This window comes from Hemiscyllium ocellatum, chromosome 9 (genome assembly GCF_020745735.1).
Source record: "Hemiscyllium ocellatum isolate sHemOce1 chromosome 9, sHemOce1.pat.X.cur, whole genome shotgun sequence".
NCBI lineage: Eukaryota > Metazoa > Chordata > Chondrichthyes > Orectolobiformes > Hemiscylliidae > Hemiscyllium > Hemiscyllium ocellatum.
This window is the reverse complement of record NC_083409.1, coordinates 43037469-43056383: the sequence shown is the minus strand read 5'-3', so window position 1 is coordinate 43056383 and position 18915 is coordinate 43037469. Positions and strand designations below refer to the sequence as shown.

Genomic DNA, 18915 nt, shown 5'->3' with positions numbered 1-18915 from the left:
CTTATTGGAGGGTGCAAGTCTAGGTGGGGGAGACAAACAAAACAATCTCAGAATACAAATAAACCAATCATTAAAAGATGTAATGTCATGCAGGAGGTAAAATAAACAATCTGTTATATTTCTAGATTGGTAACATTTAACATTGCTAGAATGGTAACATTGAGAAGCAAGGTGATTGAGCTAAGCATGCACTAAACCTTGGTTTGGCCAGATTTAGAGTTCTGAATACTGTCCTGGTTGCTACATTATTAATAAAAGGACAAGGAGGCAGAGAAGATGCAGAAGGATCATACTAGAAATGCATGGGTGTACATATCAGGAAAGGATGTTTAGACTGGGTTCCTTTCCTCTTGAGGAAAAAAAAATGAGGATATGACTAATAGAAGTGTTTTATATGATCAAAGGTTTTGTAAGAGTGAATCCAAAATTGACCCTCTTGTGAAAAAGAGCTCTCAATATGTGAGAGTCATCCCAAAATTGACTGGAAATTTAAAATAAACTTCTTTACTCAAAGAGTGGTTAGAATATGAAACTCGCTACCTTAAGGGACCATTGAAGCAAGTAACACTGTAAGATGTGGGAATAGAATTCAGCCCAGTGAGCTTGCTCCACCTTTCAATCATGGTTGATATGTTTCTCAATCCCACTCTCCTGTCTTTTCCCCATAACCCTTGATCTCCTTACCAATCAAGAACCCATCTATCTATCTAAAATATACACCATGGCTTAACCTCTGCCAGCCTTTGTGGCAATGTGCTCCACAGATTCACCATCCTCTGGCTGACGAAATTTCTCCTCCGCTCAATTGTAAAGGGTCATCCCTTCATTCTGAGGCTGTTTCTTTGGATCCTAGTCTCTCCTATTTGTGGAAACCTCTTCTCCCTGATCACCCTATCCAGGCCTCTCAGTATTATGCAAGAGTCAGACAGATCCCCCTCCCCTTTCCTTCTCACCACCATCGAGCACAGACTCAGAGTCCTCAGCTGCTCCCCATATGACAAATGCTTTATCCCCAGGATCATTCTTGTAAACCTCCTCTGAACCCATTCCAAAGCCAACATCTTTCCTGAGATACGGACTCCAAAATTGCTCATGATATTCCAAATGTGATCCGGCTAGAGCTATTTATAACCTCAACAGTACATTTCTGCTCTTGTACTCTCGCTTTTTTTGAAATGAATGCTAACATTGCATTTATCTGAACTTGCATGTTTGCCTTAAAACAGTCTTGAACTAGGACTCCCAAGTCCTTTGTCCTGTAGATTTCTGAATCCATTCCCCATTTAGAAAATAGTCTACATCTCTCTTCTTCCTACCAAAGTGCATAACCTCACACTTTCCCACAATGTAATCCATCCACCACTTATTTGCCCACTCTCCTAGCCTGTCCAAGTACTTTTGCAGTGCCTCTGCTCCCTCAACACTAACTGACCCCCCCCCCCGCCCCCTATCTTTGTGTCATCTGTTAACTTAGCAACAGTGCCTTCATTTCCTTCATCCAGATTGTTAATGTATTCTCTAAATAGTCATGGTCTCAACACAGACCTCTGCAGAACTCCAATAATCTTGGGCTGCCATGCTAAAAAAAAACACCTTTATCCCTACTCTTTGCCTTCTGCCAGTCAGCCAATCCTCTCTCTATGCCAGTACATTATCCCTAACCCTATGGGCTCTTATCTAATTGAGCAACCCACTGTGCTACACCTTGTCAGAGGCCTTTTGGAAATCCAAATAGATCATGTCCACTGGCTCACCATTGTCTAATGTGGTCATTACCTCCTCACAGAAGTCTCACTGACTTGTCTTGAATAACCTCCCTTTGATGCAGACATGCTGACACAGCCCTGTTTTATCATGCACTTCAATGTTCAGCAATCCCAGCTTTAATAATGCACTCTAAAATCTTACCAATGACCAAGGTCAGGCTAACCGTCCCATTGTTTCCTGTCTTCTGCCTCCTGCCCTTGTTAAACAGGGATATTACGTTATCCATTTCCAGTTATCTTTGACTTTCCCTGACTCCAGCGAGTCCTGAAATATTACCACCAATGTCTCTATAATCTCCTCAGCTGTTTCTTTCTGAACTCTGGGGTATTGTCCAGCTGGTGACTTATCTACCATCAGACCTTTCAGCTTTCCCAGCATCTTCTCCTTAGTGACGGTCACTCCACTCACCTCTGCCCCCAACTCTCTTGAAGTTCTGGTGAGCTACTTGTGTCTTCCGCTGAGAAAACTGTTGCAGTTCCTTCATCATTTCTTTGTTCCCCATTACTATTGTCCAGCCTCAATTTCCTGTAGTCCAATGTTCACTCTTTGTTCTTTCTTACCTTTTATATGTCTGAAAAAGAACCTTGCATCCTTCTTTTATATTACTAGCTAGCTTAGCCTCATATTTCACGTCCTCCCCACTTCTTGCTTTTTTTAAAGGCTTCCCTATCCTCCGACTTCCCACTAATCTTCACCATATTGTATGCTTTATCTTGTGCTTTTATGCTGTCCTTGACTTCCCTTGTCAAACACGTTTGCTTCATGCCTCCCTTTCATATGGTAAATATAGATGTGTTGAAGCGGAAGCTAGGTCAGTATCTGAGAAAGGAGGGGAAGGAGATCAGAAAGCTAGATTTTGATGAGGAATGATCATAGCAGTTCGAGTGGAGTGTAAATGGACAGATTGGGCCAGGTGACCTGATTCTGTGGCTTGACCAATTCACCCATTGCCCTTACAAATGTTTAAATTCCTATTTGTGACATCAAAAACCTCATATCCTCTAGTTCTGACCTCTTGTACACCCTCATTTCCTTTACCCATCTTCGGCATGGGCCATCAGTTGCTAAAGTCTTAGGTTCTCGAGTTCCTTCCCCAAATTGCTCTGCCTCAATTATGTACAGTGCAACATCATCTGGCCGTTTGCCAAAACTGCACCGTTTACTTTGCACAATTTCATATCATAACAGGAGTCACAGCAGCAATAACTGATTTTATATAATGTTGGTAATATGATGAAACGTCCTCAGGCACTTCACAGATGCATTATAAAACAGAGAAAAATGACACAAATCCATATCGGAGACGTGAGGTCAGCTGACCAAAACCTTGGGCAAAGAGGTGGGTTTTGGGCAATATCGTAAATGAGAAAAGAGAGATGGAGATGTATAGGTGGAGGATCTCAGATCCTGCATGCTAAACAACTGAAGACACAGCCATCAATGATTAAAATTGGGGATGCTCAGCAGAACACAGAGGCTCAATGGTTAGCACTGCTACCTCACATTGTCAGGGATCTGGATTTGATTCCAGCCTCAGGTGACTGTGTGGAGTTTGTACATTCTCCATGTGTCAGTGTAGATTTCCTCCCACACTCCAAATTTGTACAGGTTATGTGGATTAGCCATGCTACATTGCTCACGGATTTGTAAGTTAGGTGGGTTTTTTTTTAGATTAGATTCCCTACAGTATGGAAACAGGCCCTTCAGCCCAAAAAGTTCACACCGACCCTCTGAAGAGTAACCCACTCAGACCCATTTCCCTCTGACTAATGCACCTAACATTATGGGCCAATTCACCTGACCTACACATCTTTGGACTGTGGGAGGAAACCGGAGCACCCGGAGGAAGCCCACACAGACATGAGAAATGCAGGGTTGCAGGGATATGGTGGGATACACTTTGGAGGTTAGGTGTGGACTTGATGGGCCAACTGGCCTGCATCCACGCTGTAGAGTGACTATGATTCCTATGGAAATTAGAAGAATGCAAAAGTCTTAGAGGTTTCTAGATTTAGAAGTGTTTACACAGAGACGGAGGGACAGGTGCACAGAGGGTTTGGAAAACTGGGATGAATATTTTAAAATTGTGATGTTGTTTGACTACAAACCAGCACAGGGTCAGTGAGCACAGAGGTAACTTGTAAATGCAATTTGTTGCGTGTTAGGACATGGGCAGTAGAGGTTTTGATGACCTCAAGGTTACAATTGGTAGAACGGGTGTGATCACAAGCCAATCATTGTCAATATTATTTCTATATTAGCTTGATAAATACCAGTTTCAATATTAAGAGATAGCCTTGATCTTTTGTACATGGCTGGGCTTGAAATAATATCATAATCATTACCAGTGATCCTGGCCTGAAGCATTGTGGGTGGAAACACTGTCATTTCTTCCTGCTGCATTTTAGTGAATTATATGGCATGCACCATGCCCAATAGTATCGCTGAGATACAAATGCACACACGGAGTCACAGTGAGCATAAAGTCTTAGTGAATCACTCAAGTGATGGAAGTGTCTGGAGTTATCATTTGGACACAGTCACTGAATGAATTATTTACTTTTATACTGGTTTGCATTCAAGACTGGAACCGCTGCAAAATGAAGAGCACATTAGTTTACAATTGATTTGTACTTACTCACAAAATCTTCCAGTGAAATTATCAGGGCAACTACATGTGTAACTGTTAATGGCATCAATGCATGTAGCACCATTTGCACACCTGTGCTTCCAACAGTTGTCTATGTTTATTTCACAATTAGTGCCCTTGAAGCCAGATTTACATGTACATTTGTATGCTGAGACTTTATCAGTGCAGTTGCCGTGAATGCAAGGACCTGACTCACACTCATTGATGTTGACATCGCAGTTCAGACCTGTCCAGCCTGCAGCACAATTACAGTGGTAGTAACTGACCATGTCCTCGCAGCTCCCATTGTTTTTACAGGGATTGGACACACAGATATTCTTCGTCGGGCACCCCATTATTACAGGACTGGAGGATATTTTTATAAACTGTTCTTGTTGAGGCTGGATAATGTGCATATTGTCGTTTGCAAAGTATGGTAAGGAGATACCACCAAGTTTCAACGTATTCAGGCAACCTGCGAGGCTGCCTCCTTTTTTAGGACCTCCGCTCCCAAGGTAAATGTCTGTTCCTTCTAACAAAAAGTTCAGGTTCCCACTGATGACTGTACTTGTCACCATCTCTTCTTTCTTGTCTATTACCATCTGCCACCTGGAATACTGAAGAAAGGGATCTATTATGTAAAGTGTAACATCATGCCAGAAACCATCGCTTATTGCTCTTGAGCTGAGTATACTCAGGTTTCCCAGGCTGTTCCCACTTTGCATCGTAAATATTAAATGACACTGCTGGATAGCAATTGTGATGAAGTCTTGCTCCTTTTCAGCGTGGAGTATAACAGCATTCGAGTCCCTTGTTCGAAAACTAAATGTAATATTGGTGAGCTCACGCTTGATCTTGCCATTTCCCCTGAAAGCCAGATCACTTTTCCGTCCATTAAAAGTTGCATTAACAAGACCTGTATTTAAAACAAGAGGAAGCAAAGTCACAAGGCTAGTACTGAAGGGCTCAGCTGTATTTCAGACATTGCATGAATCCTGGTCAGTTTTTGGCCAATCGTAACTTAGACCCAATAATAAAACAGTTTCAAAATGTGAAAATGTTCATTATGTTGGTTTAAATATTGCCGCATACAATAACTAGTACTTCTGATTTTCACACTCAAATTGATTTTCTGAATCCCCAAATTTGAAGAAGGAACTTTTGTCCTTTCAACAAAGTTGGTTGATAACAAAATTGAATTGAAGTCAATAATGTGCATGGGTCAAAGTGAGTGAGTATAGAAGCATTCTACAGAGAGAAGTCATTTCAAACAATAGTATCATAAATATATTAAGCTAGTAGATTACCATAGAACAAATTTCACTGTCCACTCTATTGGAAGACTTAAGTTGTATTTAAATACAAACTGGAGAACTGTTCTTGTTTTGTTAAGATTGTGAAAAAGTCTTTCCTGAGAAATTATAGTCAGAATTGTTTCAGTCTAAAACCAGACAAGCTCCTTTATCATTGCATACGGGGAATTATGATGAAGCATGATCCTCAGGTAGACTGAGGCTGGAGGCCAGCAGACAATCAAACTGTGTCACGCAAGCATAATTCTGCTTTCATTTTAGTGTCTTTGCATTAATGGTTGTATCATGAACTCATATGGGCACATTTGTAATAGTGACTTGTCATGTTGTCCTCCATAGTGGAATGCCAGTACTGGAAAAATGTTGTAAAAGTAAAATCGTCATAGTCCCTGAGGACCATCAGGCTGCTCTCTCATTAGAGGGAGACAATTGCTGGTGGTTTAACCTGAGTTTCACCACATTTCAGATAAAAGGAGAAGTTAAGAAGAAGAGTCCTTCATGGTAATCTAAGCCAATGCAGGAATAGAACCCATACTATTGGTTGCATCACAAACTAACCATCCACACATTAGTCTGATGGGTTTACAGTCTGACCACATTATAACTATGGACATGGCAAGTAATAGTTTTATTATGATAGAAAAATAGGAAAAGTTGAGTGGACCTGCGTGCAGATTTAAGATTTTCAATATACAAGTAGACATGAATGTTTTGTCAATGTTGAATTGGTTAAGTCTAGAAGATGTCCTCCAACATGTCTCCTTAATTTCCAGAATCTTTAATAACTGAAACATCTCCTGCAGCAAGAGATTTTGGACTCAGACCAGGTTTAATGGGCCCTATGGCAATTATTGCTGGGGATTCATGTTTTCACAGCACATGAGATTTGGGAATTTGATCAATGGATCCAGTTTTGACCAAGCATATTCTTGGTTCTGGGTTTTCAGTGAAAAATAGCAATGGATTCTGGAATTTATAAGAACCTGTAACTCATCTGTAAAATATTCTTTCAATATCTAGTCATCAGCGTTAATTGGTGCAATATGGGGACTGAGCCTGTTAATGATTTTGAATATATGTTGTTGTATGTCTGTGGACCCTGTACAGCCTGTGGTTGGAGAAGTGTGTAACCATTAATCTGCCTTTCTACTCTTTGAAAAGAAAAGCTTTAATCAGTTTCAACAGCCCTTATTAGGGCACACTAACAAAAACAAAAGGTTGTAATCTGTTTTTAGAGATATTTTCTAATGAACATGTTCAGAGGTGTTATTCTTGACCTCCGGAGCACAGAGCAGACATGAATTGAATCGAGGTCTCCTAGTTCAGGTGTGAGGGCACTACCTCTGTACCACAACAGCCCTCTAATCTGCTTTTCTGTCCTGAGTTTATGGGTTTCTTTGTTAATGTTAATACAGTCTAAACAAGAAAAGGTACTCGTCTTAACATCAAGATGTAGTTCACTGAATGATAAAAATAGGTACAAGTTGCATTTGCTACTGAGACATAGTTACAAATATCAGGTGCCAAAGATGTCACATCAAGATGTAGGGTTGCACACTTTGATTCTGCACCTAAGGCTGGTTGAAGACTAACATTCCTTCTAAGCTGCATGCTACTCCAACGTTCCACGATCAGCATCGGCATCTCATTTGTGGCACTAACGTCCGGTTTCAGAAGTTGTTGCTGCACTTCGGCCTTGGAGGCCCTCGCAGCTGCTAAAATTAAAGGGAATACTGTTCAAGACTATTGTAGTCTCCAACATTAACCCTTTTTTAGCCATTACCATATTTCACATACATGAGAGTGATGCAAAGTAAATCCTGGGCCTGAAGGCATTGAATTTTCGAGTACAGACTAAAACTATAATTTATGGATTCAACAATCAACTACTTTTACTATTGTATATAGCTACTGTGAGTTTCCATCTATCCAAACGTAATTATTTTGCAGAAGGGTTCAGACATTACACAACTGTCACATTTTACCTAATGTTGATTAGGGAGGCCAAGTCTGAAAATCAATTACGTGTCTCACTTTCAGAGCAGTAGAGTAACTTGACAGTGCTCATCAGGATGTTTGACACATCAGAATACATTTCCCAAGGCTGTGCTAGTGGCATGTTAGTAATAGGTATTATAAACTTAGGTCCGTGTACTCAATGCTCAACACAGGGCATTTTTCAGAGAGGTTATTTGCTGGTTTTTCAATGCCATGCATTCATACAAAGTTAATCTCACCAACACATTGGAATAATAAGCTAAATGATCCCACAGTTGACTTCTCTGCACTTGCACTGCCTTCCACCAATAGAATAGCTAACCTCTATGAAATAAATCCATAACTGTTTAATAAAAAACCCAGCCTTGACATATAAACTTCCTAAAAGTTCAATGTACAGTTTCATTTTTCTGTTAGAACTCTGTTTGCATTTATGCACTAATTATGATGTTTAATTGCCACCCATGGCCATGGCAAGGTTCCAAAGATCAAAATTCTATTGTAGATTCAAATATTATTGTCAGACTTGAAGGAAAAAGATTAATACATGAGGGGATGCAAACGCAAATGCATACAAAGCTTTGACGTTACATGTATATCTATTTTTACAGCAGAACCTGAGTATGCAGAACGTTTTTGTTGTCTCTTCTCCATAGGGAAGACAGAGTATGTTACCACTTTGACATTCACTTTGAAGTAGCATTGATGACAAGAATCGGATAAGGATGCTCAATATTGTGTTAAAACTTTGTACAACTGGCTTGTTCCAAAACCATCAGAAGGAACATATGGTGAATCAATCAAATTGCTTTCCATTGGTAGTTCAAGCTAATGACATGTGCATGTGACGGACAGGTTTTTTTCACTCCCTAGCAATAGTAACCTACCACCATCCATTTGGGTCATCAGGCTACAGAGCTTTTACTGGGCAGCAATTTATGGTAGACAACATGATTCCTGATGAAGAGCTTTTGCCCGAAACGTCGATTTAGCTGCTCGTTGGATGCTGCCTGAACTGCTGTGCTCTTCCAGCACCACTGATCCAGAATCTGGTTTCTAGCATCTGCAGTCATTGTTTTTAACCTATCATCCTGGCATTACACACAAGCCTAATGATTTTTCTAAAGATTATAGGCTTCCATTAATGCTCATTAATTGCACCAAAGTAATATTATAAATCAAACAAATCTCCTGATTACAAGATGAGGATTATATGTTTCTGCCTATTTTGTCAAAGTTATTTGAAAGGGACAGAGATATTGGACAGAAGATCAGAGCATGGGTCATGGTTTTGACAAGTGACCACCCTTTCTCCACCATAGCTCCACACCTGGGAGCCATTAACCCAGAATTTCAGAACACCAAATGACTGTTCATGAAAGGAGCCTCACGCTGTGGACTGAAATTGTGCTGCGTACAGTGTTAGTTAGTTAGTTAGTAACAACTCACATGCCAGGATGAATTGTTGATGCAATTGTACACTTTAGTAAACAATCATCACCAGCTGCTAAATGTCACACAATTTTAAGATAAGAAAGGTTCAAGCCAACCCCACTGCCAAAATAAAATCAATGAAGAGGAGGAAGTGAAGGAAAGTCATTGAAGGCAAAAATCACCAAATGTCAGTTGGCTAATTGTTCCAACTTATCAATGTCTGAGGACTCATGCCTGCATTTATTGCAAAGGGCTGTGTATCTGAAGAACTGCATTCAATCTACCAACTCATTCATCTAGACAGTTTGAATTTTATTTGCAGGAAGCTATCCTCCTTCATAATCTATTTACGCTGCCTTTTGGTTTTTCTGCTTTTTCTTTTGTATCATTTTCTTTGCATTCCCTTTCCACGTGTTTCATACAATCTGATTAGGGATAGTCAACATGACTTTAAACGTGAGAAATCGTGTGTCGCTAACTTGATTGAGGTTTTTGAAGTAGTAACGAAGAGGATTGATCAAGGCAGAGTAGTGGACGTGATCAATGTGGACTTCAGTAAGGTGTTCAATAAGATTCCTCATGGTAGATTGGTTAACAAACTTAGATCACTTGGAATACAGGGAGAACTGGTCATTTGTATACAGAACTAGCTTGAATGTAGGTGAAAGAGGGTAATTGTGGAGGATTGCTTTTCAGACTGGAGATTTGTGATCAGCAGTGTCACAAGGATTGTGCTGGATCCACTACTTTATGTCATTTACAATGATGATTTGAATGTGAACAGCAGAAGTGAGTAAGATGTTTAGTAAGTTTGTGGATGACACCAAAATTGGTGGTGTAGTGGACAGCCAAGAAGGTCACCTCAGAGTACCAATGGGACCTTGATCAGATGGGCCAGTGGGCCGAAAAGTGGCAGATCCAGTTTAATTTAATGAGGTGCTGCATTTTGGAGGCGCAAATCAAGGCAAGACTTATACACTTAATGGTAAGGTCTTGGGCAGTGTTACTGAACAAAGAGACCTTGGAATGCAGGTTCATAGCTCCTTAAAAGTGGGGTCGCAAGTAGACAGAATAGTGAAGAACACGATTGGTATGCTTGCCTTATTGTTGAGTGCATCGAGTAGAGGAAATGGGAAGTCATTTTGCGGCTGTACAGGACATTGGTTGGGTCACTTTTGGTGTATTGCATTCAATTCTGGTCTCCCTGCTATAGGAAGGATGTTGTAAAACTTGAGAGGGTTCAGAAAAGATTTACAAGGATATTGCCAGGGTTGGAGAGTTTCAGCTATAAGGAGATGTTGAATAAACTGGGGCTACTTTCCCTTGAGCAGCAGAGGCTGAGGGGTGAACTTTTAGAAATTTACAAAATCATGAAGAGCAAGATAGGGCGAATAGTCAAGGTCTTTTCTTCAGGGTAGCAGACATAAACTAGAGGGCATGGGTTTAAGGTGAGGAGAAAGATTTAAAAGGCACTTAAGGGGCAACTTTTTCACTCAGAGGGTAGTTCATGTATGGAATGAACTGCTAGAGGAAGTGGTGGAGGCTGGTACAATTACAGCATTTAAAAAGCATCTGGATGGGTGTATGAATAGGAAGGGTTCAGAAAGCCAAATGCTGACAAATGGGACTAAATTAATTTTGGATATCTGGTCAGCCTGGATGAGTTGTACTGAAGGGTTTGACTCTATCTCCCTTTGATTGCTACTGGTTTCCTGCCCATTCATTTTATTGACGCTCTCTTCCTTTGCCTCTCCTCTATTTCTTCATTACCTTTGCTTTTATCATGGGAATGGTACAGCCACTCCCAACAGCAATTAGGAGTAACCCGAGGCTGATATCTAGAAGTTTATCTTGATTTCACCTTAAATGGCGGATTCCAAACTGGAAGTGAAACTTGGAATATCAAGGATCCAGATGTTTTTGGGGAGGATTAAACTAGTCCCTTGTGTAGTCATGCAGAGCATCTGTGTTGTTCTTCGGGGGGGGGGGGGCTAGACTGCTATGTTTGGTCATCCTAATCACGCGGGGGGGGGGGGGGGGGATGTGGATCAGAGGGGTGGAGAAGATATTCTACCAGGGTTTTCATGGTATGCTTCCATAGGATTCTCCCAAAAGCTTTTGGTATATCAGTAATGGATTTCCATGATGAAGGCACTCTCAGCCTTTATGAATTTTGGGAAGTGAGTGGGAAGCAGACAGAAACATTGTAAGGCCTTCCAACAGCAGTTGTTAACTTCACAACCTTGTGAGAGATTGAAAAACCACTTTGAAGAAGCTGGTTCTGAACATCACAGTTGCAATGAGCTGGCCAGAAAAACCAAGTTGTATACAATACATTGTCACAGACGTAGGATGGACTCTAATGTCGAGGCGCTATGGATAATTTACTGACTCAGATAAAAGTTCTTTCAGTTAGAGGTACTGGAGGCTGAAGACAATCTTGTTGAATATTTAGGGTTAAGGAGGCGAGAGGAGAAGAAAGCAAGAGTAAACAAAGTGCATCATTACAACTTTTTAAGAGCATTAATGCAATTTAAGAACCTAATGATTAATATATTTGGTAAATTTATCCACTGATCTTTGGGATACTTCTGTTTCTGGAGGGAAGAGAAATTCAATTTAATCCACATACAGTTTTTTTTGAGATAATTGTGATCTAGCTGTTTGAACGTTAAAACAAGGCAATAGGTTAGTATTCAGAAATAAAGAAAGCCTGCTCTCATTTTTTCCTGTTTCACATAATCTTGGTGAATAAAAGATCTTTTTTTCTAAAGCATTTGATCTAACCCTGAAGGTGCTTTATAATATTGAATATTTATTTGGACTAAAATGCAGTGTCTTAATTGCTAGACTCACAAACTCTATTCTTCACCATTCAACCATTTATTTAATTCTGGGATGAACATAAACTCTCATATCATACTTATGCTTCTTCATGGCAGTGTATATGCATTTAAAATTAAACCAGACATTTCTAAATAACAGAGAAGTAACATTATCTACACTATAATAGGCAGCAAACTCTTTAAGGGTTTTGGTTCTTGCAAACGGTGCTTTTCTTAACAGTAGCGTTTAATTATGAGTCTCAAAGTGAAGAAGGTCATTTTATACGAGTGCACAATATTTGAGTCAAAAACATTGATGTTCATCCAAGACAGTCATAATGCTGTATACATGCAGGATAGCCAAGGACATAAGAAAACTTGCGTCAATACATTAAGAGCCAAACAATAAACATCCTCAAGCGTGAATAGTAGTGAAATCTGAATGTAGGTGTTGAACTTTTGAACACTGGTCAGTTTAAATCAGAAAACATCAATGCATATTGTGAAGATGCTATGGCTTTAAGAAGTTATTTTGTCCTAGTTTTTCATTTGAAGAGAGGTTTTAAAGCAGAGGTGGTGAGTAGTCTACCAGAACCACTTGAGTAAATAGCTTGTGAAGCATTGGGTTTTTATTTATGTTGGAGCAGAAAAGCAGCATGAGTGGATAAGGACAAGCTCTTACAGAGCCAGGATTTTTAGTTAGCTTCCAGCAGTTGCTGTTGGGTCCGGACGAAGTGTAAGCTATGTTTTCATTCTCTCAATTACAGCCAAATCCTGGGAGTTCTCTGCCTGCCATGGGAGGTGCATGTGAGACAATTTGTGTTCTGAATTTGCCTTTTTCCCAAGGGTGTGTTTATGGGATGTTGTTATATTGGAACAGTTAATTAGTAAGAAAGACTGTTTGTATTACTCTGTTAAATTTTCCAACAGAGCTAAGTCATATCAATTCCTTATTTCTTTTGTTGTATTTTAATTATCGTGGATGAACAAAGTGTTCTTTGCTTTGAATCTGCTAGTTTTACCGACCAAATTGCATCTGGAACACAACACGTTGCATTTACTTTTAAAATAAGAAAAATTTAGGGTCTGGACTGTCTTTTGAATATTTTGAGGGGTTTTGCTCTGGTCCATAACAACACATACACACGTGTACACACAAAACACGTGCACACCTTCCAGTGCCTATAAAACCCCCGCTTCATCTTTTCATTTTGAACATTTGAAGAGATAACCTGTGTTTTTAAAAAGTATTTTAGTATGATAAAATATGCAGTTCTAGACTAGTAGAGAGTACAATGGGCACATTCAATGTATCAATTTTGTGTTGGCTCTTTCAAGCAACCCAGTTAGTCACACTTCCCAACTCTCTATCTGCATCCCTCTATGTTTTTCACCTTAAAGTGTTTCATAAATTCCCTACTGAAGGTGACTATAGAATCTGTATCCACTCCAATAACTCATTTTCTGACTCTGCAAAGATTATCTACCATTTACAAGGCAAAAGTCAGAAGCATGATGGAATACTCCCCCCTTGCCTGCAGCTCCAAAAACAGAGGAATGTTGACGCCATCCAGGACAAAGCAGCCACTTAATTGGCACCACATTCACAAATACTCACTCCCTCCATCATTGACGCTCCATCATTGATGCTCAGCAGCAGCAGCAGTGCTTACTATCTCCAAGATGCACTACAGAAATTCACAAAGACTCCTTAGACACCACCTTCCAAATCCACAATGACGACCAGCTAGAAGGGACAAGTGCAGCAGATACAAGTTGCAAGTTTCCCTCCAAGCCACTCATCACCCTGACTCAGAAATATATCACTATTCCTTCTGAGTTGCGGCATTGTGGGCAAACCTGCATCAAAAAGAGTGCAGCAGTTCAAAAGGTAGCTTACCACCATCTTCTCAAGTGCAATTATAGACAGACAATAAATGCTGCCTGAGCCAGTGAGACCCTTAAATAAATAAAAATATAATTACTTGAGAGTTCAAATTGTGCCTATGTTCGACAGATTCAAATGATTGCAATTGGGTAAAAAATGAGGTCTGCAGATGCTGGAGATCACAGTTGAAAATGTGTTGCTGGTTAAAGCACAGCAGGTCAGGCAGCATCCAAGGAATAGGAAATTCGACGTTTCGGGCATAAGCCCTTCATCAGGAATGAGGAGAGGGTGCCAGGCAGGCTAAGATAAAAGGTAGGGAGGAGGGACTTGGGGGAGGGGCGATGGAGATGTGATAGGTGGAAGGAGGTCAAGGTGAGGGTGATAGGCCAGAGTGGGGTGGGGGCGGAGAGGTTAGGAAGAAGATTGCAGGTTAGGAGGGCGGTGCTGAGTTGAGGGAACCGACTAAGACAAGGTGGGGGGAGGGGAAATGAGGAAACTGGAGAAATCTGAGTTCATCCCTTGTGGTTGGAGGGTTCCCAGGCGGAAGATGAGGCGCTGTTCCTCCAACCGTCGTGTTGTTATGTTTTGCCAGTGAAGGAGTCCAAGGACCTGCATGTCCTCGGTGGAGTGGGAGGGAGGGTTAAAGTGTTGAGCCACGGGGTGGTTGGGTTGGTTGGTCCGGGCGTCCCTGAGGTGTTCTCTGAAGCGTTCCGCAAGTAAGCGGCCCGTCTCCCAAATGTAGAGGAGGCCACATCGGGTGCAGCGGATGCAATAGATGATGTGTGTGGAGGTACAGGTGAACTTGTGGCGGATATGGAAGGATCCCTTGGGGCCTTGGAGGGAACTGAGGGAGGAGGTGTGGGCGCAAGTTTTACATTTCCTGCGGTTGCAGGGGAAGGTGCCGGGAGTGGAGGTTGGGTTGGTGGGGGGTGTGGACCTGACGAGGGAGTCACGAAGTGAGTGGTCTTTGCGGAACGCTGATAGGGGAGGGGAGGGAAATATATCCCTGGTGGTGGGGTCCGTTTGGAGGTGGCGGAAATGACGGCGGATGATACGTTGTATACGGAGGTTGGTGGGGTGGTAGGTGAGAACCAGTGGGGTTCTGTCTTGGTGGTGGTTGGAGGAGCGGGGCTCAAGGGCGGAGGAGCGGGAAGTGGAGGAGATGCGGTGGAGGGCGTCGTCGATCACGTTTGGGGGGAATCTGCGGTCCTTGAAGAAGGAGGCCATCTGGGCTGTGCGGTGTTGGAACTGGTCCTCCTGGGAGCAGATGCGGCGGAGACGAAGGAATTGGGAATATGGGATGGCGTTTTTACAGGGGGCAGGGTGGGAGGAGGTGTAGTCCAGATAGCTGTGGGAGTCAGTCGGTTTGTAGTAGATGTCTGTGTTGAGTCGGTCGCCTGAGATAGAAATGGAAAGGTCTAGGAAGGGGAGGGAGGAGTCTGAGACAGTCCAGGTGAATTTGAGGTCGGGATGGAAGGTGTTAGTAAAGTTGATGAACTGTTCAACCTCCTCGTGGGAGCACGAGGCAGCGCCGATACAGTCATCGATGTAGCAGAGGAAAAGGTGGGGGGTGGTGCCAGTGTAGTTGCGGAAGATGGACTGTTCCACATATCCTACGAAGAGACAGGCATAGCTGGGGCCCATGCGGGTGGCCATGGCAACTCCTTTAGTTTGGAGGAAGTGGGAGGATTGAAAAGAGAAGTTATTCAGGGTGAGGACCAGTTCAGTCAGTCGAAGGAGGGTGTCAGTGGAAGGGTACTGGTTGGTACGGCGGGAAAGGAAGAAGCAGAGGGCTTTGAGTCCTTCATGATGGGGGATGGAGGTGTACAGGGACTGGATGTCCATCGTGAAAATAAGGCGTTGGGGACCGGGGAAGCGAAAATCCTGGAGGAGGTGGAGGGCGTGGGTGGTGTCCCGAACGTAGGTGGGGAGTTCTTGGACTAAAGGGGACAGAACCGTGTCCAGGTATGCGGAGATGAGTTCTGTGGGGCAGGAGCAGGCTGAGACAATGGGTCGGCCGGGGCATTCAGGTTTGTGGATTTTGGGCAGGAGGTAGAAACGGGCGGTGCGGGGTTGTGGGACTATGAGGTTGGAGGCGGTGGATGGGAGATCCCCTGAGGTGATGAGGTTATGGATGGTCTGGGAGATGATAGTTTGGTGGTGGGAGGTGGGGTCGTGGTCGAGGGGGCGATAAGAGGAGGTGTCAGCGATGTAGACCTTTCCATTTCTATCTCAGGCGACCGACTCAACACAGACATCTACTACAAACCGACTGACTCCCACAGCTATCTGGACTACACCTCCTCCCACCCTGCCCCCTGTAAAAACGCCATCCCATATTCCCAATTCCTTCGTCTCCGCCGCATCTGCTCCCAGGAGGACCAGTTCCAACACCGCACAGCCCAGATGGCCTCCTTCTTCAAGGACTGCAGATTCCCCCCAAACGTGATCGACGACGCCCTCCACCGCATCTCCTCCACTTCCCGCTCCTCCGCCCTTGAGCCCCGCTCCTCCAACCGCCACCAAGACAGAACCCCACTGGTTCTCACCTACCACCCCACCAACCTCCGTATACAACGTATCATCCGCCGTCATTTCCGCCACATCCAAACGGACCCCACCACCAGGGATATATTTCCCTCCCCTCCCCTATCAGCATTCCGCAAAGACCACTCACTTCGTGACTCCCTCGTCAGGTCCACATCCCCCACCAACCCAACCTCCACTCCCGGCACCTTCCCCTGCAACCGCAGGAAATGTAAAACTTGCGCCCACACCTCCTCCCTCAGTTCCCTCCAAGGCCCCAAGGGATCCTTCCATATCCGCCACAAGTTCACCTGTACCTCCACACACATCATCTATTGCATCCGCTGCACCCGATGTGGCCTCCTCTACATTGGGGAGACGGGCCGCTTACTTGCGGAACGCTTCAGAGAACACCTCAGGGACGCCCGGACCAACCAACCCAACCACCCCGTGGCTCAACACTTTAACCCTCCCTCCCACTCCACCGAGGACATGCAGGTCCTTGGACTCCTTCACTGGCAAAACATAACAACACGACGGTTGGAGGAACAGCGCCTCATCTTCCGCCTGGGAACCCTCCAACCACAAGGGATGAACTCAGATTTCTCCAGTTTCCTCATTTCCCCTCCCCCTACCTTGTCTTAGTCGGTTCCCTCAACTCAGCACCGCCCTCCTAACCTGCAATCTTCTTCCTAACCTCTCCGCCCCCACCCCACTCTGGCCTATCACCCTCACCTTGACCTCCTTCCACCTATCACATCTCCATCGCCCCTCCCCCAAGTCCCTCCTCCCTACCTTTTATCTTAGCCTGCCTGGCACCCTCTCCTCATTCCTGATGAAGGGCTTATGCCCGAAACGTCGAATTTCCTATTCCTTGGATGCTGCCTGACCTGCTGTGCTTTAACCAGCAACACATTTTCAACTGATTGCAATTGGGCACAATTTAGATTAAGTGATACACAAATGATCATAAAGAGTGGAAGCAGGCCATTTGGCCCATTAAATCCACACTGACACTCTGGAGAGCAGCCAACCCTATGCACCCCATGGCCAGCACACCAAGCCTCCTCACTATGGTCAATTTAACATGACCATTCAATCTAAATATCTTTTGGACTGTGTGAGGAAACCAGAGCACCCAGTGGAAACCCATGCAGATACAGGGAGAATGGGCAAACTCCACATAGACAGCCATCCAAAGCTGGAATTGAACCTGGGTGTCAGGAGCTGTGAGGCTAACCACTGAGCCACCATGCCACCCGACGTCAAAAGATGTCAAAGATTTCTGGTAAACGTAGCACTCAAACCTCGCCTTTACAAATGTGATAGTCACGTCCATTGACTTTTATACGTGTATTCCCTCAATATTTCCAGTAGCGGTTTGAGCTGTAGCAAATAAGGCTTCAAGGCAGAGCACTTTGATTCTGCAGTAAGGTGAAATGTGTAGAACAACAACTATCCTAAGAATGTCTTACTTCAATTCGTATGACTCACATTTGGTTAGTGACGCAAAATACAAAAAGAATCCACAGTGCTATCCATTGTAAGTTGTCTTACTTAAGTTGAACAGAATAGCTTTTCTGCATTCTGTTCTATAGTCCCAGGATAGAACCACTCTCACTTTGCAGTCTCTTGCTGCTTGACTTCCTGTGCAGTCTTGTTTCTGAAAAGCAGTCAGAAATTATAATGTCTTCGTTCTTATTTTTAAATACCTTTCTCAAAGGATTTTCCCAACACCCCAATGAGAGGTGTCATTCTGAAAATACAGACAAGCTAATGAATCAACTATTGTTCAGCCTCTGGGAGAACCATATTCTTGTTTAGCGTATTCACTACCATTCATCTGGTTTATGCTTTTCTTTTCAAGCATTGGCAAGGATGCACACTACTTTTGAAATCCCCAGCGATAAAACTAAGTGAATTTCCAAATCCATTGTCAAATGGTCAAACTGAAGTCAAAAAGCATGGCACAGCAGGTCAGGCAGCATCCAAGGAGTAGGAGAGCCGACATTTCTGGCATAAGATCTTCATCAGGAATATGGAAGGGAAGGGAGATGAAGGGAAATAGAGTGTGGGGATGGGGCTGGGGGAAAGTAGGTGGGAAGGTGATAAGTCGATGCAGGTGGGGGATAATTGTGATAGGTTGGTGGGGAGGGTGGAGCAGATAGATGGGAAGGAATGGGTCAAATGCAACTCAGATACATGAAGCTGGAGTGTCCAACTTGTGGGTGCCTTTTCTCCCCTAATCACACTCTCAGCCACAGCATTCCCAACATAATGCAACCAAGAAGCAATGTGCGATATTCCTGGTAATCCACTATAGAAGGATCCCTCTTTATGTAAAATATTTCAAACCCTATAATTGGGGATCAGTACAACATGAGGTAGACAAGCAGCCAAGGTCCTTATCATAGGATGTGGGCATTACTGGCTAGGTCAACTTCAATTGGCAACAGGGCAGTCAAGAGTCACATTTAGACCAGGTAAGGATGACAGTTTCCTTCCCTGAAGGGCATTAGTCGGGAATCAAATTGA

General features: G+C 43.2%; 1 protein-coding gene across 1 annotated transcript in view; it reads right to left on the bottom strand.

Moving 5' to 3' along the window:
• crb1 (crumbs cell polarity complex component 1) overlaps window positions 1-18915 on the bottom strand; it is a 163657-nt gene that overhangs the window by 42109 nt on the left and 102633 nt on the right. Inside the window, exon 10 of the mRNA XM_060829555.1 lies at window positions 4406-5312. Within this exon, the coding sequence (XP_060685538.1) occupies window positions 4406-5312 (907 nt within the window). The remainder of the gene's footprint in view (window positions 1-4405; window positions 5313-18915) is intronic.